General features: G+C 40.4%; 1 protein-coding gene across 3 annotated transcripts; it reads left to right on the forward strand.

Moving 5' to 3' along the window:
- The first annotated feature begins 2,256 nt into the window (after nucleotides 1-2,256).
- Nucleotides 2,257-19,661, forward strand: cenpf (centromere protein F). Of its 3 annotated transcripts, none has more exons than XM_034872879.1 (38): nucleotides 2,257-2,362; nucleotides 3,158-3,333; nucleotides 3,503-3,628; nucleotides 3,773-3,843; nucleotides 4,002-4,138; nucleotides 4,344-4,435; nucleotides 4,548-4,821; nucleotides 5,007-5,209; nucleotides 5,345-5,470; nucleotides 5,587-5,715; nucleotides 5,851-5,973; nucleotides 6,147-6,282; nucleotides 6,370-6,499; nucleotides 6,610-6,889; nucleotides 7,219-7,425; nucleotides 7,808-8,016; nucleotides 8,305-8,434; nucleotides 8,812-9,090; nucleotides 9,203-9,790; nucleotides 9,885-10,058; nucleotides 10,334-11,163; nucleotides 11,665-11,876; nucleotides 11,966-12,104; nucleotides 12,201-12,345; nucleotides 12,571-12,682; nucleotides 12,942-13,195; nucleotides 13,292-13,400; nucleotides 13,615-13,820; nucleotides 14,053-14,271; nucleotides 14,493-14,636; nucleotides 14,804-14,993; nucleotides 15,070-15,167; nucleotides 15,315-15,356; nucleotides 15,577-16,713; nucleotides 17,092-17,221; nucleotides 17,860-18,558; nucleotides 18,878-18,993; nucleotides 19,342-19,661. In XM_034872879.1, the coding sequence occupies exons 2-38, from the start codon at nucleotides 3,172-3,174 to the stop codon at nucleotides 19,498-19,500; spliced, it is 8,517 nt and encodes a 2,838-aa protein (XP_034728770.1). In that variant the 5' UTR covers nucleotides 2,257-2,362; nucleotides 3,158-3,171; the 3' UTR covers nucleotides 19,501-19,661. The 3 variants fall into 3 exon arrangements, with proteins under 3 accessions (XP_034728770.1, XP_034728787.1, XP_034728779.1); XM_034872896.1 differs by having other exon boundaries at nucleotides 12,948-13,195; XM_034872888.1 differs by having other exon boundaries at nucleotides 11,969-12,104.
- Nucleotides 19,662-26,017: the final 6,356 nt, after the last annotated feature.

Consider the following 26,017-nt stretch of genomic DNA (forward strand, 5'->3'; position numbering starts at 1 on the left):
GAAAAATTAAAACTTTAAGACACAGCTGAAGTTAGACACAGAAGAAATTATGACTTACCATGCATCAGGTACTCTGTAGCAATGAGGAAAAGAATGCAAAGAACAATTCTTGGCTTGTTTTACAGTATGTTTTAATGTTGCATGTTTTAATGTTTATGTTGTGTGTTTTAATTTTTTTACATGAGGCTTTTTGACCAAAGGAGCCACAGGTTTAACTGAAAAGGAACCAGCTATAATTCTGTATTCAGTGTATCCTTAGACAAGGGTGCTGCTGATCTGAGACCAGGTCCTGCAGTGAAGACATTGGTACTATGACCTGACCAATGATCCTGGATCACACTCTTTGCTCTGAGGAAAAAGGCACAACACTGTAGCTTTTGTTGCCTTTTGTCAAGAGATGCGTTATTGTACTTTTTTTGGAATCATGGAGAGAAAAACCCTGTTTTCACAAACACCCGTGTCGGTGTGGACGAGGCCTAAGCATCAATTTATCATTAATGGGCCAAATCTGAACATGCAGTATACTGTAACTTGGTATGATATACCTTTTACATGCAGGTGATAACAAGGGGGGGGGGGGGGGGGGGGGGGGGGGATGTCATCCTCACCATACACTTTTAATTTTATAATCAACAAGAATTAATTAAATATTTATTAAAAAGGAAAATTTCATCTCCCTTTTTAATGTTTGATTTAGCGCAAAGCTCATGTTTGCACTCTTTTAAGCTGAAGAGACTAATTTGATTCATACCATAAGGAAGACTTACCTTCAGCGGGAATGGGTACTCAAAAACTCAAAAAATCCCTGTTGTAAAATCGTGTTGACATGGTTAGTCAGAAATGTGTTGCCTGTGCAAAATGGTTTTCTATGACCCTGACACCGAAATAATGACAAGGAGGAGCAATTACAGGTCCTAAAACTGTAGTTTTCTCTCTGCTGTAGATTTGACTGAATCATTATAGAAAAGCATGCAGTGTATGAAGGAGGCAATACCAAGATCATCACCTTGGCCTTAAGTTTTTTTTTGTTTTGTTTTTGTACGCACATTTTATACAATTTTGTGTGACAAATTATGTCAAAGCTGCAAATCTGTAAGGATTTTTTTTTGTATCAGTTTCTTTTTGTGGACAGTAAGCCTGCCTGCATTCTTCACACTGCACCGTCCCTCTTATTTATCATTGATGCAGTTTTATGAACAACATTACTGTGGGTTGCTGAGGGTTAGAAATAGTCCATTGTTATGAGTTTCCTGTCAGTCATATTTGTAGCAACTCCTGCATAGGTGACTCTTTTTATCACCTGCAAAGATGCATCTGGAAGGTGTCTGCCTTACATTTTAATTAAATCTTACATTTTACTTAATGAGGCATGAATGTTTATCTACTGGAATGCCTAACTAAAATCTGAGCCTCTAATTCTTTCTGCAAATGTCAGTAGAACTTAATAAATAACAGTATGGCACTTGCTGTGATATTTATTTCATTTTTTGTTTAACACTTACTTATCCAGGAAGTCTGTGAAGATACATAGTTACTGGACAACATGGCTGTGTTTACGTCATGGTTAAAAACTTGACCCCGAAAAGCCTTTCTGGCCCCGTGTGTGTCCTGAAACACTACTATTTCTGTTTTACATCAAAGGTATCCGGTGGTTGTTTTTTTTACCTTCCGGTAGCCTTTACTGAGAGTAAAATATGTCAAATGAGTGCTCCATTATAGGTCTAAACTATAGGCTGAAAAAAGAGGTATAACCCTTCAAACAGCAGTTGCAGAGGTGAGCATGAGGACCATAGCCAATAGACATCATCACCTCCTACCCCTGAACCAATTGATTCAATTATAAGACTTTCATTAAATCCAGTGAACTATTACAGTACTTCTAGACTGTTAGTATTGTATCTTCATCATACCAGCCAGACCATCTTGTGAGGAAATAGAAAAAACATTTTACAAAAAGTTAGTTATGCAAATTTCATCTAAAATATCTTCAAGGTGAGGATCTTAATCTTATTTTTTTTCAGTGTGAAATGCAGTCTCAAACATGGCTCACGACCTTGTCGTCCCAGCCTAAAGTTTGACTATGACCACAACGTGTAGTTTAGGCGTTTCGGGTATTGATAACGCTGGTGGTAATTTTTCTTTAACTGTCTATGGTGGTAAGACATTAAAAAGTCACACCACATGGTGGCATTGTTGAGACAAAGCAAAGTAAACCAATCGTGTGCGTTGTATGACTGACGGAACAAGAACTAGCCAATGGCCACAGAGTTGAGTGAATTGCGGTTTGTTCCGGTGGCGTTTGAATTTTTCAAGAACAACCTAACCAACAGTCTAGTACAAAAGCATCGCCATCGCGCCCAAAGTAAGTGTAGCTACGTTTACTCCTATAGCGATTTATTTGAGCCTTAAGTTAACGTTAACTCGTGTCATTTCACAACACATAGTAGTAATCTCCAGCCGTTAATTGGCTGATTTTTGTTTAAAAATCAAATTAACGTTTTTTTTAAAAACCTTGCTCATCCAGTTTACGTTAACGTCAAGTTACGTTACAACAAAAACAATTACTGCTGACGTTACGTCTGTGGCCCTCTTTAAATTAACGCTAGTTAAATTCACTAACTAATCTTCAGAGGTGGGTTTATCTAGCGTGATTTATCAATAAATAGCATTGCAACTAGCTAATGCGGTAGCATCGACGTCATGTTAGCTACGGTAAAGTAACGTAGCTAACGTTAGCTAACTTTACAATGCCCCCACCAATTGGTAAAAGATAACGCAAACATCGTCTCTTTACAAATGAGGTGTCATACATCAACGCAAGGTCAATGAAGCAAAGAGTTGTCGTTTTCTGGTTACAGCTGATTAACGGTAGCTAACTTATATTACGTTAGCGTACTTTTATTTGACTAACTATATAGCTAGCTAACCTTGACGGAAAATGAGATTTAACGTTACCTCTAAACTCTTCCTGTCCATTGTTTTGTTGTTAGGACAAAAACATTCGTTGTCATGATATGGCAAAGTAACGTTAATACACACAGAACTTAGCAGTTACCCTAACGTTACTTATTGGTCATGTCTGTATCAATATTGAACTGTTCAGTCAATGTGCAGCTTAGAATTGTTTCGCCTTTCAAATAAATTGATGTCTGTTTAGTCAGGTTATAAACCATGAGCTGGGCGGTGGAGGAGTGGAAGGATGGACTTCCAGCGAAAGCCCTGCAGAAAATCCAGGAGATGGAAGTCCAGCTGGACAAACTGAAAAAGGACAGGAACCAGAAACAGTTTCAGTTGGACTCCCTAGAGGCCGCCCTGCAAAAACAGAAGCAAAAGGTCAGTATTTAAGAGGAATGGATTGAAAACAGATTGTCATCAATGAGTATATATAAACTAAACTATTAAATCCCTTGGGGAAATTACTATTGCATTGTCCTAACAGAAGTGGAAATTCTTTTTTCTATTGAAATCTGTTTATTTATTACCCATGTTTCTCTTTCTACAGGCGGACAGTGAACGTACCGAGACCTCGGCTCTGAAAAGAGAGAACCAGTCGTTACTAGAGTCGTGTGATTCTCTGGAGAAAGCTCGTCAAAAAGCTGTCCATGATCTAGGAGTCAAAGAGCAGCAGGTCAGTTACTGATGTGAGAAAGTAAGAAATATCCGCCGTAGTACAATAGTACTTAAAGCCATCAAACAAGTTTTTTTTTTTTTTCTTCAAATCAAATGTACAGGAAGAAAAAATACCTTTACTGAATCATTTTCCTAAATCTAGGTGAGCTACCTGGACGGTCAGCTGAACTCCTGCAAGAAGACAATAGAGCGACTGGAGCAGGAACTTAAGAAGTGAGTTCAATGTCTTTGAAACTGCATATTTTACAATGTAGCTCCTGTAACTTGTTGCCTTGTCAAGTACTGAGTAAGTCACACTTAACATGAGCACTGAAATCCCCAACTCCTAAATAAGTGTTAATGCCCTCTTTGTTGTTTTTCCATCTGCTCAGGTACAAAAATGAACTGGATCGTTCGCAGCCTGCTGGCTCCTCCTCATTGTCATCTTCGTCCTCTGATCTTCAGCCCTACACTACACCCAAGAAAAGTTTCCCTACCCCGGCTCCAGTCCCATTCTACGGACAGCAGGGTATTTCAGTTTTTTTATCATGTGTCTCAAGTTCCTGCTGTATGTATTTTATAAATGTATGCTATTCTCTTTTTCTGCTTTCCTGTCAGGTTGGTATTAATGCAAATGATAGTGATAATGCTTCTTCTCATCTACTTGAATTTTTTGTATATGAGCCAAAGATTGTCAGTTGCTCTAAGATTATGTTTGTATTTGTGTTCCATAGATAACAGACTAGATGCGCTTCAAGTGAAATACAGCCAGGAGTTGGAAGAAAGGAAAAGGCTGGAGACTGAACTCAAAGTCCTGCAGGTCAAAGTGAGAACATTACTTATATTTATTATGCTGGTTTGTTTGTAGTTGATGATGATGATGATGATCATGATGATAACTTGATGTTGATAATGTTAACTTGTCTCTTCTCTTCTAGCTGTTGAATCAGTCCTCAGTCAGTGTAAGCCACAAAGACATTGCTGCCCGCCAAGCTGGATCTTCCATATTCCCATGGCAACAGCAGGATCAGGCCCACAGCCGCCAGTCTCAGGATGCAATGGAAACGCCTCTGAAGAGGCGGGGAATGTCCCTGTGGGACGCCCACGAGGAGACGCCTATTAAGACCAGCCAGCGGATTAGCTCTTCCAGAACAGTGCCGAGCCCCTGTGGATCCTCCCAACAGATGGAGCAGCTGAAGACCATCAACCAAGGTGGACTGTTTATAAATTTAGAATACATTTCTTGTCTAGTGTTTGGTATCTTCTTTGTGAATTATTAGGGGGTCTTTTATTTTGCACATCTACTTCCTCTGAAAAATGGCTCCTTTTAAGTTACATATCCTGATTTTGTCCAACAACAAGACTTCATTTTTTTTCTTGAATGTTTTGTTCATTAGAACTGCGTGGCCGTGTGTCAGAGCTGGAAAGGAATCTGTCCACTCAGGAGAAGGAAATTCGCAACCAGGCCTCCAAGCTGCAGGAACTGCAAACCCAACTGAACCAGGCCCGTAAAGACCTGAATGAACGGGATAGAGATGTGGCTAAGACCAGCCAAGAGCTGAATCAGGCCACAGACAAACACCAGCAGATTGTGGCCAAGGTAGGCTTTCATGGTTGGAGACTCAATTAATAGGTTTAATTTAGTTTTGTTATATTTCTGCTCGATTACGTAGTTAATTGTAGGCAAGATGGCTAATAACATGAGAATGACAACGCTTCTCCTGGTTGTTTATAGTGTTCATCAGTTGAGCAGAAGCTGAAACAAGTCTCAGAGGAGATGAGCTGTCAAAGGCACAACGCTGAGAGCTGCAAACGAGCCCTGGAGCAGAAACTCAAGGACCAAGAGAGAAACGGTCAAAAGGTGCAACAGGCTGGAGTCATAACATTATTAGACCTTTAATGTGTTTAAGTTTTAACAAATATTATTATTATTATTATTATTATATTTTTTTTTTGTCTCTGTTATATTTTGTGTAGGAGCTTGCTCAGCTGCAGACTTCTCACCAGGCTTTGGAACAGCAGCTGAACCAGACCAGAACCAAGCTAACACAAGAGATCCAACAGTCCAAAAAAGACCACAACGTACTGCAGGCTGACATGGAGAAGGTACCTTTGTAACATCTAATTTCTACTATTCCTTTCTCTACTCTGATTAATTCTTTCTTTACACAGCTTAACTTGGAAACCCTTTTACTTCTCTTTTCTCATCTTAAACTCTTCTCTCCTTTTGTCTCCCTCCAGATGTGCTTCCAGAAGAGTCAAATGGCAAAGGAGTTGGAGGAGCAGAAACAGAAACTGCTGAGGTCAGAGCAGAGCCTTCAAGCCAGCCAGACTAAAGAGCAAGACCTCCGCAAGAAAATGGAGGTGGGTTGACTTTTAAGGAGAATATCCACTTAAACTTGATTGTGAACTGACAACTAGAAAGTCTACTGATATAGCTTTTTTTGTTTGTTAGTTTAAACAGCCCTTTAAGGCCAACTAAAAACTAACCACACTGCTTCCACTCATGTTCTCGCCTGTTTGTTTCTCCCCTTCAGGAGCTGCAGAAAGAGAAGAACAGTGTGACTGTCCAGTTGGACCAGAGCAGCCGGCGTCTGTGTCAGCTGGAGGATGAGAAGAAGAGCGCAGACCAGAGCTTCAAACGCGCCCAGGGATTATTAGATGACCTCAAAGGTTAATTAGTTGTGGGAATGGCAGCAGGTATTTTAGAGCGTTATCTGAAGTATCTGATTTGAACTTGTTTGTCTTTTTGCTCTTCAGGCAAATCAGATGGGCAGGCGGAGGAGCTGAAAAGACTTCACACTAAACTGGAACAGCAGATTCAGACTGCGGCCCGGGAGTTGGACAACTTGAAGAAGACCCTTTCTGATGCAGAGACCAAAAATGACAGGTAGGGAAAGCTGTGCTGTAGAAAAGAAGAATGTTCAGTCACAGTTTGTGAAAGAGTAAAAAGTGTTCCATACCACATCAATCATTTTAAATTTAATTATTACAATGTAGATCTCAGAGTGAACTGCAGAAACATAAGCAAGAGATGGAGAAGCTGACCAACAGATTGACAGTAATCGAAAAGGAGAGCCGAGAGCTTAAATCCAGTCTGGCTGCAAGTCAGAATGACTGTAAGGAACTGAAACAAGAACATCAAGCTCTGCTGGAGTGGAAGAAAGAAAAGGAGACCTTAATAAATCAAACTGAGGCAGTGCAAAAAGACCTCACTGACAAAATTGCCAACTTGGAGAACAGTCTTATCTCACTGAATGAGGTTAATGACGACATCAAGGTAAGGTGCTGTGGTTTCAAATACGTATATTCACTCATATTATAGATCATGAAAGATATAACACACAGTTTATCCTACGGGATAAACCCGCCTACTTAAGCATACTGAAAGAACCTATTACATGTTGGGTTTGCTTTGAATTCACAAATGATTCATTTTTAATGTAAAAGATCATTTCTTTGTTAAAGAAACCTAAAGAAGTCAATTAAATGTGGAAATCTTCAACCTGTGTTGCCCACTGCATTCTAGGATGTGATATATTCTGATGATTGCCATTAATTACACTTTGGAGATTCTATGGGCTGAAACATGTCTACTCACTATTGTAGAAACAGCTCTCAAGCTTAGAGGGAGACAAGGCCAGCCTGTCTGCTCAAATTGATTCCTTGAAGGGAGAACTCCTCAACAAGAGCACAGAGTTGGAGGAGAGGGAGCATCAGCACAACAAGCTCCAGTCTAAACTCTCCGAGGCCGGACAGAAGCAAACCAAAGACCTGGAGAATGTTGCTGTGCAAGTGGCTCAGCTTGAAGCACAGGTGATTTATAAGGGTTCAAACTGCAAAGCTGTAGCACCCTTCTGTGTTTGTCTGTTATTAGTCATTATTTGTTGTATATGGTTACCGTAACTGGTAATGGTGTTCATGTGCTTCTATAGAAATATGAACCCAATTGGCCACATGGTGGCACTGTAATTAAGGCTTGAAAATGCTAACTTTAAAAAGCCACGCCCCCCATGCGATTGACTTGAAATTTCTCAGACAGGTGCAGCTTAATGTGGTCTACAAAATTTTTTTTTCCCCACAAAACGATTTTTAAGAATCAAATTTAAATTTTAATAATTTTTTTATAAAGAAGTATCACCAATAGCCATTGTTTTTATTTATTTTTTACTATAACTTAGTTCTTTTATTTGAACAGGTCAAAGGGCTGGAATTGCAGTTGCAAAAGAAAATGACTCAAGCAGAGCAGGCTGAGAGGACAATCACAGAGCTGCAGGCCGAACACCAGGCAGCCTGCGACCTGGCTCGCTCCAAAGACCAGCTGGTTGAGTTGGGCCAATCAGAGATCAACCAGCTGAGAGAGAGCATCGCTCAGGCCACTGCACAGCAGGAGGAGCAAACTGCCAGGTAGGAGTTTTTGTCGTTGTTGTTTAGTTAATCATTTTGAATGGACTCTTTTCCAATACAACAGCCCTGCTTTTGATTTTACCCTGCGTCTCTGTGCAAAATGGAATTGCAGGGTTTAAGAGAATAATTGATACAGCAACAATACAATTCTTTTGGATGCCTAATTAGCGTCTTATGATACAAGTCGATTATGAAAATGATGTTCCCATTCTTTCCTAGGGGGAAACGATAACTGTAGCTTGCTTTTAACATGCATATTCTCTTCCATTGGTGTCTGATCTCCATCAGGTTGGCAGACGAGAAGGCTGTGCTGCTGAAGCAGTGTGAGGAGAGTATTTCAGCAAAGGTTGAAGAGGCCGAGCAGCTCAAGCTGCAGTTGGAGGAGGCTCAGCAAGAGCTGCTGCTCACCAAAAACAAGGTTTGTTTTACTGGAATGCAACAAAAACAGATTTAAAATCAGATTGCCTGTCTTTCTTTTCTTTTGAAGTTGATTCAACTATCATAGAAAATGTATAGGCTGTATATAGTGGTGTTGTAATGGATTGCAATATAAGGTCTCATGATCAAAGTATCTTCAAACATTTCATATTTACCCAACATATATGGCACTAGAAGAAAAAGAGTCTTTGACTGATTATTTCTAATTTCAGTGGCAAATTAAGTTAAATCAAATCTATTCTGCTAATGGTATACCCTGTGCTTTCACATTATGTTTGGTATTGTTTGGTCTTATTTCTTACTTTATTCCCTACCTAAAAAATAAAAGCTCTGGTTGAATCTTCTGTTCATGTATAGGTCAGTTCTACGGATCAGTTCCTAAAGGCCCAGGAGCAACTGGGAGCTGAGTTGCAGAAACGAATTAAGACACTGTCAGACAATGAAGAGGAGCAAAAAAAGATGCATGAGAAGAAATCAGAAGAGCTCAGACAGTTGGAGGAGGAGCTGCAGGATCTTCGGAGCCACACAGCAGAGAAGGATAAGCAGCTCAGAGAGGCGGAAGCTCAGGTTTTGTCTCTGGAGAAACAAAAAGCTAGGCTGGAAAATGTAGTTCAAGAGACAAAGAAAGAGGCTGAGGTAAAATATTGTTCTTTAAAAAATAAATGGTATTTTGTTTCATTCAATGCCATTTCATTCCATGTGCTGTACTTACAAATAATAAACATTAACACAAATATTTCTCATGAAGAACCTCCAGCAGGCTCACACTGAGAAGATCAACAACCTTCTGGAGCAGATATCTTCCTTAGAAAAAGAGGTCACAGAAAGCAGAGATGCAGCAGAGATGCTTCCCGTCTTGAGGAATGAACTGGACGTGGCCAACCAGTCCCATGCTGACCTAAAGAAGCATCTAGAAGCTCTTGAGAAAAATCACTCCTACACTATTAAGATCAAGTCCAACTTGGAGAACACAGTGACGGAGAAAATGAGTGTGATTGTTACTTTGGAGAAAGAGATCAAAGAGCTCACAGAGAAGATGAGCAAAGAGTCAGAGAGTCGTGCTTTGGAGGTTGAACATTTCCTCAACGTAGAGAATATTCTCAAAGAGAAGCTTGAAGCCACTAAGAAATCAGTGTCTGCTGCTAAAACCGAATTAATTTCTCGACGGGAGGAGATTAAAACCATGAAGACAACTCTGTCGGCTGCTTCACACGGCTTAGAGGAGAGGGACAACTTGATAAAGAGTCTGAAGGAGAAGCTGAATAAAGCAGAGACAGAGCAGTCCAAAACCTTAGAGCTCCTGAAGGAAAAGATGGTTGCCATGAACAAAATCAAGGTTGGTTACTTGTGCGTGCGTGCGTGCGTGTGTGTGTGTGTGTGATTACCTTAAGAACTTGCGTTATTCTTGCGTTATATTTTGTTACATTAAGGTGCAGCTGGAGATGCTGCAAATGGACCTGGAGGACAACGAGACTGCCATGAACTCTTTTGACAGTCAGGCAGAGGAGCTGAAGGGAACCATAAAGTCACTGGAGGCTAATCTAGCCCACCACCAAACCAAGATGTCTGACATGGAGGCCAGGCTGGAGGACAGCAGAGCCCAGGTAGAGCCACCATCATACACAAAAGTCTATCCAAATCATTTTGTGCCACAAATGCTAGACTTAACTCATTTTGATTATCCTTTGGAGCTCAATATTTTAATAGCTTTCCTTTAAGTCTAAATAAATCAGGCAGTTATGAAACTTCAAATATCCGAGTTACCGGTAGCGAAAATTCAGACCCCATTGTGCATCATTTTCACATGCTCCTGTTGCAAAAGATCCCTAATCCCTAAAATATCGCTGGTTTGATTCAATCTCAACTCTTAACCTTTCAGGTCTCTGTCTTAGAAGGCCGGTTGGAGGAGGTCCAATCTCAGAACTCAGTGCTGGAGACACAGTACATCACAGCTAGGGAGGAGCTGATGGAGAGAAGCTGTGAAATAACTCGTCTGGAAGAGGACGCTGTCAAACAACAACAGCTGGAGGAGAGGGTTATTGCTTTAGAGTCTAAACTAAGTCAGACCACAGAGGAAAATGTCAAGTTAGAGACAACTCTCAGGCAGGTAATCGAGGACAAAGACCGTAATCTTAACCAATTACAACAAGAAAAAAACAACCTTGAGACTACTTTGAAACAGGTAACAGATGACAAAGAGCAAGTAGAAACTAAAATGATTGAAGTATCTGCAAAGAAGAAACAGCTGGAATCCAGTTTAGACAAGCTATCTGAGGAGAACAAACAACTGCAGGCCAACATTCAGCAGTTAACTGAAGACAAGCAGAATATCGATCAAATGACTGCAGAGAAACTTGAAGCTGAATCCACCCTTAGGCAGGTTGTCGAGGAGAAAGCCCAACTAGATGTTTCCCTCAATCTGATAAACGAGGAAAAAGTCCAACTCAAAGCTAAACTAAGTGAGCTAACGTCCGAGAAAAATAACTTGATCTCTAACTTGAATCGAGTAGTTGAGGAAAAGCTTCAGCTGGAAAGGAACTATAACCAGCTGGATAAAGAGAACATTAAACTACAGTCTAGTGTAAGTCATGTAACGGAGGAGAAGATGCTGTTACAACAAAGCATAGAGAGGCATGAAGAAGAGGTGGCTTCACTTACAGAGCAGCTGGAGATAAGCAGCAAGAGGACTGATCAGGAGAACCGAGAGAGGTACAGTACATCCTGAGTTTGTATGAGTCACTATTGGGTCTGCACGATTAATCAATATAAAATCACAATCTCGGTTTATCCTGTTATTTTTTCAATTCTCATTTAATTTTACAAACTGCATCAGATACACTACTACTTTCTTTTGTGAGTTTTAAAAATAGTTGCAATGCTCTCCTTTCTCTTCATTGAGGCCTCTGTGTTTACAGGGTTGTGATGATGCACACTGTGCTATAGGTGCCAACCAATAAATCTAGTTTGATACTGCCAATTTGTTTAGTCTTGGTTCATGTGTGCAAAAAACGTTACACTTTGTGAGAAAACAATCGTGGCATAGAATCGTGGTATCAATTCTAAGCTAAAAAAATCGTGATTCATATTTTTTCTTGAATCGTGCAGGCCTAGTCACTATAGGTAATGTCTTCAGTATGTATATTCTTTATAATTGTTTTGTATTAAAATTAGCTGGAATTATAATAGCATCACTTTGATTTTGGATCACAGGCGCCAACAGTTTGAGGCAGAGCAGGCAGAACTGAACCAGAAGTTGGCGGGCTTACAGAAAGATCTGACCATGTTCAAGCAGCAGTATGAGTCACTGCAGGAGCAGGCGGGCCAACAACACAGCCTCATACAGCAACTCTTAGAATCGCAGGGAACCCAGAACCCAGCAGAAAAAATCGACCACATGGAGACTGAGGAAAAGGATACTGCCGGTGAGTGTAAACCAAAGCTAGATTAGTGTTTTTTCACAAAACACACTGCTACTGGGAATACATTGAATTGTCCATAACGGTTTCCTCAGCAGAAGCAGCAGGGCAGACTGATGTAGAGCCAACACTTGACACAAGCACCAATACTGAGTCCCTTCCAGTAAAAGAACAGCTCAGCCCTATTGTGTCTGAACTGGGTGAACTTTCCCACCAGTCTGACGAGGCGTTCAGGTACGAGTTTTATACTAAGCACAAATACACAAAATGCTTTTGTGAGTTGTATGTGCTTTATTACATGATAAATCGAATTCCCCTCCACCCTGCTAGTGAGCCAGATCTGGTGTTTAAGGAGGACGTCGTTGAGCAAGAGATGAACAAGGAACATCTGGACAAGGAAAGGGAGGCACATGTGGCCGATGTTGAGGAAATGAGGGGTCACAAGGAGCAGCAACAACAGCAATCCTTAGATCAGGTAGAAAACTATTACACTGTGTATTTGTCCTTCAGTCATGATGCTTTCATGGGTTTAAGTTTGGGGACACGTAATTAATTTATTTTATCATTAATGTAATCAGGGAACATGATGGATGCTACTGATATTTCTCTATTAGAAAGAAATATTTTTGCATTCAAATGTTTGTGCATTCAGTTCTTTGTTTTGATTATGACCGTTTTAATTTTGTCTTCTTTCTTGCAGCTTCCTGAAGACAGCTGTAGTCCCAGAGATATTCTTGTTCGAACATCTGAAATCTCTGAGCTTTCTCTGTCATCGTCCTCTGTTGGCGAGACCAGACAGTTAGAATCCTCTGGTGAGAAATTAAATGGTGTTCATGACTGCAGTTTCGTTAAATAGGTCTTTCTTTGTTTTTTTTAACTTTTTTTTTAAATGTAATTTTTAACATGATTTCAACAAAAAATAGTTTACTTTTGATAGTTTTAATAACAGTGGTAATTCAACTTTTCAAGGGGTTATTTTGAAACTTAAAAATAAAAGTGTTTTTATGTATTAAAATTCTGATCAATGATGTTTAAATAACTTAATACATGTAATACACATCTGTCTGACAGCGATAGAGTCATCCCAGGTACAAGGTGACCTCGACCACTTCACAGAAATGATCACAAAACAAGAAATCCAGACCCTGCGCTCAGAGTTTGACCTACTGAGGTCCAACCTCGCACTGAGAATGGAGTTGACCGCCGAACTGGAAGTCCAAGTTCAAAACTCAGAGAAGAGAGTTCATGCAGCAGAGGAGGCGGCACAGGGTGCAGCGCATAAGCTGACCATCGCTTTGGAGGAAAAGAAAGGCCTCACGGACCAGGTATGGGGGTAGAAAAGAAATAGCAGAATGCCAAATCATACATCTTTACACTACCACTTAATTATAAACAGATACTAATACTGTGCTCATTAATAGTTGACTCAGCTGTCAGAAGAGAAGGACACATTAACTCTACAGCTGCAAACAGCTAAATTCCAGCTGGCTGATGTTATGGAGATGCTGGAAGGACTGGAGATGGCCAAAGGTAAATGTTTTTCTAGTTTACTGTATCAGAGGGCTTAACTTCACCATGCAAGATTATTTACTGATTTTAAACCTCAATCTGAAACAGTGTGCAGCCATGGTTTGTCTTTATATGATGGCACAGCGTGATTTATATAGGACTGTGAAGGCTTTAAGGTGTGTGTACTATGTTATTGCACTTTGGTATTGATTAGATATTTTCCTTGCTTCTGTAGGTGGGTGGGATGAGAAATTCCTTCAGCAGGAGAGTGAGCTGAAGAGGGTTCGCTCTGAGAAAGCCAACCTGGAGCAGCACATCCTGGGCATGGAGTCTGAGCTGGAGTCTTTGCAGGGGGAGAAGACCAAATTGGGGGATGAGCTGGATAACCAGAGGAGGATCTGTTCAGGCATGGAGCAGCAGATAGAAACACTTACTACCGAGGTGAGCACTCTGTCAAATTATGAGCTAAAACATCAAATACTGGATTTTAGACAGCTAAATAAATTACTGTGTGTGCATCTGTAAAATTATAAATCAAAGCAATACGTAGGACTCAAGCGTTTCAGTTTTTCCTTGTAAAAAAACTGACAACCCAGCAAGACGTTACTGAACTTGGTGTGCTGACTGATCAATCAGCAAGGCATAACTATTCTAAATCTTACTATTTCTCCAGCTAAACCAGTTGAGGACTGAACTCGTGTCCTGCGCCGAGGAGCGAGATGACCTGAACAAGTCTCTGGGCCAATGGAGAGAGAAAGTTCACAGTCGAGAGAAGACTGACTGTGACACCAGGAACCTAATTTCCATCCTGGAGGACGACATCAGAGCAGGGAGAAAAGAGTATGAAGCCCTGCAAAGCTGCATGGAGAAAATTAAGACAGAGAGGCAACAGGTATGTACATATCGTTTAACCTGTATCATACAGGTCAAAAGAGGCTTCTATTTAGAGTTGGCTTACACTGATAGCAGTCTGTCACCTTGTTAGGTGGGCATCTTTGGGCCATTTGAAGATGCACAACGTTTTTCACTCTTTAATTTTAATGGCTAATATATGTATTCCATTAATTATTATTAATTCCCTTTTCTCACGCATTTTTTCCTCATTCTCTAAAGCTGTTAGAGCAGATTAAAGTGCTGGAACAGGAAATATCCCAACAGAGTGGAGAAAGAGAGGAGCTAATCGGGCAGCTGGACAAGATCAAAGAAGACCACACGTCGGCCAATCACAACACTGAGTCCATGGTCAGCAAGATACAGGTGAGGAGGTCATAATGTATTCATTTTGTGTTTCCTCAGAGAACTCATTTGTGTGTTAAAAATCATTTACAGTCGGAATGTTTTTAAAATAGAGTTTATGTACCACTGAACATTCATATACCCTCTATTTTCTAATCCTCCATTTTGGCCTCCTGTTTCTCCTCAAGGCTTTAGAGGGTGAAGTGTGTCGTCTCTCACAGTCTCTGGAGTCCTCTCTGCTAGAGAAAGGAGAGATTGCCTCTCGTCTTAACTCTACACAAGAAGAGGTCCAGCAGATGAAGACTGGCATTGAAAAGCTCCAGGTCCGAATTGAGTCGGATGAGAGGAAGAAGAAGAAGATGGGAGAGCTGCTCAAAGGTGACTTTAAACATCCTTTGAAATTACACAACCTCTTGAGTTTTGTGAGCCTAATTGCTACTCTCAACTTGTCTAGCTGCCCAGAGGAAGTCTGACTCACTGCAAGATCGCATTGATGCTCTGGAGCGAGAGAAGGAAGAGGAAGAGCAAAGTCTAGAAGAAGCTGTACTACAGGTATTTTGCTGTAAACATTGACAGTATATATGTCTGACCACTACGTCTGTTTTACCATTGCCTAGAAAAAATTCACATGCATGGTTGGTCTGATCAAAGGTCAAAATTTGTTAGTATTAAATGCAACTTACAACTTTTCTTACACAGGCAGAAACAGCCAAAGCTGAGCTGGAGGAAGAAAGGGAGAAGGTACATTCATATGCCTCTGTGTTTGGCTGTCTGATGTCCTTTGCTGTGTATATACGTGATGGTTTCTTTATGTTCAAATACTAATCAACAGTTGTAAGCCAAGCAATATATTAATCCGATTTCTCCTCCCTTTCCTCTCATGTTACCTTTCTGTCCTGGTTTTCTCCTCCACCCTTGGCTTGTCTCCTTTCTTCACCCCTCACCACCTCCTGATCCCCAGGTGGATGAGGAGAAACGAGAGCTTAGAGAGAGATTATCCGAGCTCTCAGCCACACTGGACAACCTGAGATCTGAGAAAGAACGCATGGAGAGAGAGCTAGAGACAAAAAACCGAGAGATAGAAGAACTGAAGGGCGCTAAGGAGGAGCTGGAGAGAGGTTTGGAGAAGGCAGAGGTAGATAGAAGAGAGAAAGAGGAAAGACAGAAATGTAGGGTAGAAGAGCTGAAGAATGAAATGAGAGAGGAAACAGGGAAGCAAACCAGACAAGTGGATGACCTTCAGGCACAGCTGGAAGCCTCTCGGCAGAGAGAGATCTCCCTTGAACAAAAGGGTGCAGAAACAGAAGGGGAGAAAGAGAGGATGCAGGCTCTGCTGGTAGAGATGGAGAAAGAGAAAACGTGTCTGCAGTCTTCTCTGGAAGAGTGGCAGACAGAAGGAGAGAGGCTCCGCTCTCAGAGAGAGGATTGGGAGAAAGAGAGGAACAACCTGAGGACCAGTATTGAGGCTTTGGAAGATGAAATTAAGGAGCTTAAAACACTTCTAAAAGCTAAAGAGGAAGAGAGAGAGATGCTGGAGACAGAAGCAGATCAGGGACGCACCTCAGTAAAATCCATTTTGTCTCTAATGGCAGAGAAAGAACAGATAGAAGAAGAAAATAGAAGGCTGGCAGAGGAAAAAGAGAAACTGCACTCAACCCTGTTTTCAGTGGAACAAGAGAGAGGTAACCTGCGTTGCAGTCTCACATCTGTAGAAGAAGAGAAAGGAAAACTGGAGCAAGCAAGGGGGCTGTTAGCTGATGAGCGAGAGAAGCTCATGTCTAGCCTCTCCTTGATAGAAACGGAGAAACGCGACATGCAGCAAACTCTTTCTTCATTAAAGGAAGAGAAGGAAAGAATAGAGGCGGAGAAGCAGCAGTTTGAGGTGGATAAACAAGAATTGCAGTCTTCCCTCTCTTTGATTGAAGTTGAGAGAAATAATCTGTCTTCAGCTCTTTCTTCCCTGGAACAAGAGAAGCAAAGAGCAGAAGAAAAGAAAGATAAACTAACAGAAGAACAAGAGACCCTTCAGTCTACAGTTGCCTCCATGGAGAAGGAGTTGGAAAAATCCAAGTGTTCTGCTTCACAGCTTGAAGAGCAGGTACGCACTCTGAAATAATCTATTTCACCATGCATCACCAGTGTACTTTTACTTTTGTGTCACCTTTTATCCTATTTAAAAAAGAAAAGGAAAAAAAGCTTTAATCCAGCTATTTCTCTGCCACAGTCAGTCAGCAGAACGGGTTCAAAATGTCAGGGAAACCAAACTGTTCTTAAACCATTCTATAAACAACGTCAGCCTTGAGTGAGTTTATACTTTAATTTGGAAAGGAAAATAAAACTTCACTGGCATCCTTTAAAAAGGATTTGTGTGGGCTAACCACTCAGCATGTATCCTAAAAATGTATGGATATTAAAATGACCACACGACATATTTTCACATGACTAAATCTTACCACTTTCGATCAACCCATTTCAGGTGTCGGAGCTAACATCTGAGGCTGCTCGTCTGTCTAAAGAGAGGGACTCTGCCCTGAGCAAGATGACGCTTTGGATGAAAACTTGCAAACAGCTGGAGCAGGAGAAGCAAGAAATGTTAAACAGCTCAGGTGTGAAAACACATTTATACATAATTCTCACCGACTAGAATTCTCAGTGGACACAGACATCAGTGTTTTTATTTTTTACATTTTCAAATCAATCCAAGATCTGAATAATTCCAGATAAAGGCTAATATTAGAAGACAATGAGATCATTTTATTTAATATATACAGTATATATTATAATATCATGCTACTTATTTGAAATAGGGGGGCTATGAAATAGGGTTTGTATGGATGCTTGAAATCCTTGAAAATGCTTTTTTTTTGTGTTTTAAAGTTTTGAAAAGTGCTTGAATTTTGGATACAATGCTTGAAAATGCTTGAATTAGTATTTGATTTTTGCAACCCGTTGAATCAAAATATCATAATAAATCACGTCATAAACAGTGTCTGTAGCTATCTGCGGAGCGAGGGAGGATGAGCAAATGTTACAAACTGGCATGTCTGAATTCAAAACTCAAAATTCAAAAAATTCATTCATCAAATGACTTGAAAAGCATGATAAATAAAAACATGTCGGACGAAGTAGACACACAGAACAAGGTCATTGGAGAGGAACTCGGGCATCTCTGTTGTTAAACATGGACATTAAATCAGGAAGGTGAAGCTAAGTAATATTACCATGGGCCGTGTTTTTGTTACAGAGGGCCGAGAGAGCAGCGAGGCCGTGCAGACTGAGCTGAATCAGCTGAAGGGGGAAGCAGAGAAGAGAGAGAAGGAAATGGAAGACCTGGAGACTGCCTTGCAGCAGAAGAGGCTGGAGGCAGAGGAAAAAACTAAGGTGGTGGAAGAACTTGAGGCTGCCCTCGATGGAAGGAAGAAGGAGTTAGAAGAGAGAAACGGAGAGCTGGAGGTGATGAAGAGCGAGTTGGATGAACTAAACAAACTCCTGGAGGAGAAAAGCAGCGAGGCAGATGAGAACATTGAGAAATACTGCAACCTGATAGTTAAAGTCCACAAACTGGAAGAGACCAATGATGCACTGACGACCCGGCTGGAGCAGCTCACTGCTAGTCGACATGCTAACGAAACTAACATCAACCCTAGCAGCACTGACGGTACTCACCGCCGGCGCACAGGAAGGAAGTCCTCTTCCAAACATCAGGAAGAACAACCGGATCACAATACTGAGAACACAGCTCCCTCAACACCACAGAGGTCTCCTCAGGGGTCATCTTCAATGAAACGGGCCCATCGTGACATCAGTAATAAAGACAGTGCCCAGGAAGCCCTGCACAACCTGACAAAAAAGATCAAAGCCAGCACGACTACACCAAAACCGAGACCTGAACAGGAAGAGGAGGAGTTCAGACCAGAAGGACTTCCTGAGCTGGTGCAGAGGGGTACGTGTTGGCTGGTAATCTAATGGAGCCACGATTGTAGTTGACCAACGTTAAGAGAAAAAAAAAAAAGCACCAGTAGTTTGTGTTCTGTGTCGATGTATTTGTGTTAGTCCTTTTAAAGCAGGTGGGCTTCTCATGTGTGTGGGATACTGCGTGATTAGCTTGTAACTTAGATGAAAAATGGAATGCAGTTGCACAAAAATGATAAATCACTGGGTGGAATACTAGTTACCAGAACAAAGCAATCATTTTAAATTATGAGTTTCATTCTCTATAGAAAAAAACAACAAACAAAAGTCATAGTTTTGTAATCTCCCAGGTTTTGCTGATATACCCATGGGGGAGGCCAGTCCCTTCATCATGAGGAGAACGACGGTGAAGCGCTGCAGTCCTCGACTGGCTGCCAGACCGACTGCATCTGTATCTGATGCCAAGGTTAGTAGCAGGAACCATCTCTCTCTCTCTCACACACACACACACACACACACACTACAGTATTCTACATGTGCCATCAATCTCTGTAAGCCAGCAAAACAGGTAATCATGTCGCATTATATAATATACTCATTAAACAGTATAAAGCAGAGTATTGTGAACAATGTCTGCCACCAGGCGTAGTACAGAAAATAAGAACGGAGACGAATAGATCTGAATGCGAGGTGCTGGTATCCCTGTAGCAGGGTGTCTTCCTGACTCCCACATTTGCTTCAGTTGGATTGACCAGAGCGGTGTGTTTTTCCTCTTTCATTTTGTCATCTGTCTTTTCTTGTTCTTCCTCGACAGATTTTGGCCTCCTTACCTTTCCAGAGTCCCTCTGCTGAGAGCTTCAACAGGAAGTGTCTCTCCCCGAGTGGTGAGGAGAAACCTACGCGTGGTTCACTAAGTTCACACACGATTTCAGAGCAAAAAGATAAACAAGAAGACAACTGTCACGTCCAATAGATTGATGTGTATACACACACACACACACACACATTTAATATACTGTCTTGCACCTGTGATTTATTTGTAGAAATGTGCACATGTACACTCATAGATACACAAAATATGAACACTCCACTTTTTCTTTATTTTTAATTTTTTTCTAGACACTTAGAGTAAGAAAAAAAGTAAACACTTAAGATGCACCCTTTGTTTTTGGGTGTGTGTGTCATTTTCTTCCATCTAGCTTAAAGAGAAATTAAATAAATCACTAACCCAAGTAAGATGAAAAGGCAGGTTAAAGACAAGTGGGTAACTTTCCATGTGCTGTTTTTTTTTCATTTCTCTATTTTTCATCATGCTTTTTTTTGTAAGTGATTTATGATGAATCCTTCTCTTGTAGTCAGAAACATCTTTTTATAAAGCGTTTAAGTATGATTAAAACCACAATTGTTTCGTGAGGCCTCTGAATGTAAACCAGCTAGGATTGTTTGCTCATGTAGTATGTGTCTTCTCCACTGACTCACTGGTTGTACTTTTCTTTTGTACCGTTGTTGTGTCTTTTGTGTGTGTGTATGTGTGTGTGAATGATGTCTTGAACTTTGTACATAGAAGATGTCATCCATCCCTCTATTAGTCCTGTAAAATATCTAATGGCAGCTGATATTTTTTTGCTCTGCATGTTTCATATTTTTTAGATATTCTTTATAAAAAAAAAACATTTTTCTTTTTTTTTTTTACTAATCTTTGAAGCAAATTTTGAAACCAGATCTAAATTTTTTTAAGTTTCTGTTTTTTATTTGGGTATAGTTAAATGTTATTGATCATTGTAAATAGTTAATGATGCCATTTCGTTCATTGCCCTTTTTATACTAAACCTTGGCGGCTTAATTACTTGTGTGGTCTTTTTGTTACATACACGTGGGTGTCTTGTCTTTGCTATTATTTGACAACTTTTGAAAATATGTTGGAAATTACATGAAACACGTTAGTGTGTTCACACGAGTAAGTACACTGTACACTGCCACCACAGGGTGGAGAACCTGAGCTAAATGGAGATAAGATGTTGGGAATGAGTGTACAGCAGTGTGCAGCGCCAATATGTTTTATCAGTGGGACTGTCAGTGCAGGATAGACCTCAGGCTGGTGAAGGAAAATATCCGAGACCATTGTATAGTATATGATTCCTCCAAACAGAAAGTAGAATATAGTTAGACACTGAATTAAAAGTGACAGGCATAAATTCAGCTCAAGGAACTGTATGTAATGTAGGAAAGAATTGTTTAGATTTGGTTGTTTTTCAGAATGCCAAACTGACTTTGAAATGCCTTTACCCTACATAGAACTCAATTTATTTTATAGATACTACTGATAATGTAAGGATGCCCACTTAATAAAGTAAATTTTATTCATGATGCATAACACCACATTTATATTAGTTGAGGATAAAGTAATGTACATTTTTAAAAGGAATTACATGTTTTACTATATACCTTAATTTAATGTCCATACTGCATGTTGCACTGTTCTCTGACAAACTTATTGTTTAATTTATCAGATAATCATTTTAAATTGTAAACATATAATTTGCCAGTCCACCTTTACTTACTCCAAGCCCTGCAGGATATTGGGCTAACATGAGCTTCCAATCCACTTTGACATCTGGTTAAAGTTCACTAAATCACCAAAAGGTGGTGTTGGTGGGGATATACCAGCGGCTCTCAGCCCTTTATTTGTCAGACACCAAATTTCTAAACACACCTTATTAGAATTTGCTCATAAAGGACGCAATAAAGTCAATTGGGTAATATTACAAGAGGTGATTGGGAAGCAAACTAATTACCACATGAATGAGTTTGGTAATCTTACAGTACAGTGATTCTGTTTGGCTTTAGTAGGTCATCTTCTGAATTGGTTATTTAAATGAGGCCGGGTGGGTTTAGCAATAGCGAAACTGTTAAACAAAGATGATATTTTACTCTTTAAAAAGAAAAAAAGAAAAAGGTTCGCAGCTGCTGGTCACAACCTTCTCGGTCAATACTGGACCCTTTTCAAAAGATTGCTGTTCCCATTAGTCACTTAGACACAAAAACATAGTAAAATGGGTCCAGGTTAAAGCCACATCTACTGGACTTAGATTAAGAATGTAAGTGCAATTTAATTTAAGAGGCTGTGACAATACAAACACATGAGAGGTGTGGCTGATGTGAAATGTCAGAAATGATTAGTGCGATTTCTCTGGGTAAATCTTTACCATGCGTCTGAGGAACATTGCTTTGGATCAATAGCATTGATCTTCTCTGCTGCATAGATCATGACATTAGAGTTATTAATGTGTGCCGACCTTTTGACCTCTTGTTTTTCTGCGTGTGGCTGTGTAAGCCCACATTAAGATGGGAGACGATAGATGGTAATCAGTTTCTTCTTGGAGCATCACTGAGGTTTGTACAATCACCTGATTTGTTTATTTGCTCTCATGTATTCCTTTCTTTTTACTGACTGGCAGTGGGTGAGGGGGTAGCAGGGCGAGCTGGGTTATGGGAACACAGAGGAGATGACACAGTCACACACCTCAGAGCGGATACTGTCCTGCTCTGATGTCTCTGGCTGGAGCTGTAAGCGGAAGCTGCAGTGCCAGAACCAACTCTGGACGAGGACACGGGAAATGAGGGGATGGGTTCGCTGAGCTGTGTTATCACTGGCAGTCGGACTAGAGAGTGTGTGTTTGTGCATGCATGTGGGTGGATGTCTGTCTTTAAAACTGACAGACTGACTGACCGTCGATCCCCCCGCTGTATGCATGATTTGTCCCATTCTTCACCCGGCAACACTGTGTAAGCAGCAGTTTTCAGGGCCAGAAGAGAGTCACTGGCAGGAAGTGTCAACCAGTTTGTATGAATAGGACAGAGGGGAAGGGACAAAAAAGATCAGTTTAACTGATGGTGGTGCATTTAAAGGGGAAACTTTGGTATTTTTCAACCTTTTCGTATGTTTTTGTGCTTAAGTAACAAATGGGGTCAATAATTTAGGAAATTGGTCCAGTATTGAGCGAGAGCCCTGCAGTCAACAGCCACAAAAGAAGCTTCAATTTAATCCTATGAGTCAAATACACAGCGTCAATGGAAAGTGGCGACATCTGCAACCTTGCGGATGAAAACACCAAGAAGAAGAAGATGGTCAAGAAGACAGCAGTTGATTGGTTGACACACTCACCTGACAACATTCTGGAGTCAAGATGGCTGAAATAACCCTTCAGTTGTGGACATATCCTTCTGGAATTATTTTGCAAAGTCTCCAAAAAGACACTGCAGTTCCAGTTGATTTCTGGTCTTTTTGCCTTTGTTAGGTGTGCATGTGATGGGTCGGTATGCTTACAGCCAAACCAACACTTTCTTTTCAGCATCTGTGGTGTAGCACATGTCCTGTTAAAGTGGTAGGAAAAGAAGACTGTGGATCAGTTTGTGTTTGTGTCAGGGTGGGCGACCTGCCAACATGTCTGAGTCCTCTGTGAGTAGAGACAAGATGGCTGGAAACCAATGGATAGAGGAAGAGAGAACAGACAATGAGAAAGGATCACACATTGTAAAAGAATGGATGAATTACTCGATTGAATAATTCTTACAAATGCATAATTTTAGAGACAAATGAAGGGAAAACCTTCCCGACCATGTTGGCCTGACTTCACACTAAGCTACAACATACAGGATTTCCTTCCTGTACTCACCGTCTCCTCTTGGATGGAAATATAATGTTGAATTACACACCACAGAGTACACACAAGCTATTTTTAATAACTGGTGTCCCCAGGGTGCTTTTTTCACAGCACCTCTCTGGCAAAGAATGGCCACCATAGCCACAGAGCTGAAGACAAAACCCATTCAAATAAAACCAACATGTAAGCCACAAGACGCTTCAGTTCATCTGACTTCTGTATTTAGAAATGTTTTCAAACATTGAGCTCCCTCAGGGAAATTACTTTCAAAGACGTGTGGTGAAAATTCAAAGCTGCTCATGCAAAAAGACAAAAGAAGCTACATTGCAGAGCTCTCTGCTCCATGAGCCTGCTTGTGAGCTTCCTGTGTAGTTGCGTTATAGGGACATTTACGCAAGAAAATAAAGGATTTCCAAATGTCAGCCTTTTTTTTAGATCTTATAATATGATCACCCAATGGTGCAACCTCCCAAAAGCCCACACAAGACCAGAGGATTCAAGTCAATTCAGTTCAGTTAAATTTTATTTATAGTATCATAACAAGAGTTATCTCAAGACACTTTACAGATAAAGTAGGCCTAGACCACACTATAATTTACATGGACCCAAAATTATAATAATTCCCCAAGGAGCAAAGACTGCAGTGTGGTAGCAACAAGGAAAAACTCCCTTTTAGGAAGAAACCTCGGAAAGACCCAGGCTCTTGGTAGTCGGTGTCTGACGGGCCTGTTGGGGTTGTAATGAACAGTGGCAATAACAGTCACAGTGGAACAAGGACTATAATAGTAGTTTGTAGTAGTTCATGGCAAAGCAGGGCATTGCAGGGCATTACAAAGCACAGCAGGATGTAGCATGGCACCACAGAGCGTGGTAGGAATGGATGGACGAGGTACCTGGCCAAGCAACTACTTAGTGGCATAAATGGAGAAAATGCAAAGGCGTTTACATGTCACATGTACTGAAAATAGAAGCATGTGCCTTTTTTATTTTTTATTTATTTCTGTCTGACCGCAACAAGGTACTCCTTTTTACTTTACCTCTACTTTTCAACAGATTTTTCTTATGTTCTTTCTTGCCAAGAGATGAGAATATCAACACTACTCTCATGTCTGTACAGTAAATATAAAGCTACAACAAGCAGCTAGTTAGCTTAGCATGAAGACGTGCTTTTAGAATAAAGAAAACATGGTGAAATGAGCCACTGTATCTATCTGTGGATTCTGGAATGTACTTCCTGCTTTGATATCTTTACCTCATGCATCATAAGACCTGCTACCACTGGCCAGTCACACTCATCAGACCACTCTATCATTCAGGACGTTTAAACTCTAAAAATTCCTATATGGTTCACTGGCTGTGAACTGTGTGAGAGAAGAGAAGACACTGACTAATGTGCTTCCAAATAATGGTGAGAATGAGTTGGTTCATTGCGTCTCTTTAAAGCCCCTGAAAACTGGACTAAATGTTACAGAATATTTCTCTCCACCTTCACATAGTCATAAGGAACATACTGTCAAGGACTCAGTTTATCTAAGCCATCAAGACTGCGTGGGTGTGGTTTGGTCAGATTTGATTGACAGTGACTGAGATGTTAATTCCTATGCTGATAACTTAGTGTGACAGAGTTCATTTCTGACCACACTCATCATTATGCTGGATGGGAATTTAAACTTTTAACTAGACAGGGTAGTGAAACACTGAATTTCAGTTATTCTTTAAGTTTGCTTACATTAGCATTAAATCTGCAGCATTTACGCACAAAGTACTCTAAGAACTCTTCTAATCCCAATTGTACATGCTGCAGTATTTAAGTATTTTATATCACTGCTGTTGTGTTATGGAGATGGAAGCGCTCAAGCTCCATCTTCTTTTGTTGTCTGGGATTTTCTGCTGGCTCGGCAGCAGTTACTGTTCTAAAACGACTGATCCAAAAGACGAATGTGCATAATACATGCATATTCCTCTTTTGGATATACAGAACCAACTGCAAATGATGAGCACTTTTAAATAAGACAGCAAACAGAAAATAATTGACGTATATTTTCAAGTCAGAAATCATTCAAAAATCTTAGTTACATTGATTTTAGATTAGCTCTATAGACAGTTTTATTACATGTGATGTGTTCTCCCAGACTCCCATCAGTGTAGAAACACTACAAGTAAAAACATACAGTATAGAAAAATACAGTTTTCATAATCATAAAAAGCATTACCTATTCAGCATATAAGCAGAAAATGAAAAAGTCTTAGAGTTTACTTTTAGCACAGCTAAAAAGTATGATTGCGTGACAATGTCATATATTTGTCTATGCTACACGGTAACGGCCCTGCTGTTTTCATTTAATAGTAGTACTGAACCATACCGACTGCTATGGTCTGCTTTAGTAAGAGTCAAAACATCTTTAGGACTTTTCCGCTGCTCTCGCAATCTTTCTATCAGTTCAATTAGGATGTACAGATGGATCATTGAAGACTTGCTGTAACGCCCAATGTAAGTAAAACAATACTTTTTTACAATTGGGTCAATTGGGACTGGAAAGATCACATATTTGTAATTTTACTGAATTCTTGTAGCAAGTTTTCTGATTCATTAGGATTTTTACCTGCTTTTCTCAGTGTTTAACTGGTACCATATACAACTACAAGCTGCATCACAGACTTATCTCTAGTTTTCGCTGTCATTACATCATTACAGTTGTCAACCTAATCTATATCCATCAGATATAAAATGGTTTCACTCTCCTTTTGAATGTTGGTGATACTCTAAGGGTTACATTTTCTTGCTTGGATTGTCCACACTGCTCTCTTTCTCAGCTCTGGGTTAAG

Source organism: Etheostoma cragini, chromosome 1 (genome assembly GCF_013103735.1).
Source record: "Etheostoma cragini isolate CJK2018 chromosome 1, CSU_Ecrag_1.0, whole genome shotgun sequence".
Taxonomy (NCBI): domain Eukaryota; kingdom Metazoa; phylum Chordata; class Actinopteri; order Perciformes; family Percidae; genus Etheostoma; species Etheostoma cragini.

Coding starts and splice junctions, on each gene's coding strand:
- cenpf (XM_034872879.1), top strand. CDS start 3,172: ATGAGCTGGGCGGTGGAGGAGTGGAAGGATGGACTTCCAGCGAAAGCC. Junction 5,471..5,586: donor AAGAGAGAAACGGTCAAAAG/GTGCAACAGGCT, acceptor TATTTTGTGTAG/GAGCTTGCTCAGCTGCAGAC. Junction 6,283..6,369: donor ATTATTAGATGACCTCAAAG/GTTAATTAGTTG, acceptor TTTGCTCTTCAG/GCAAATCAGATGGGCAGGCG.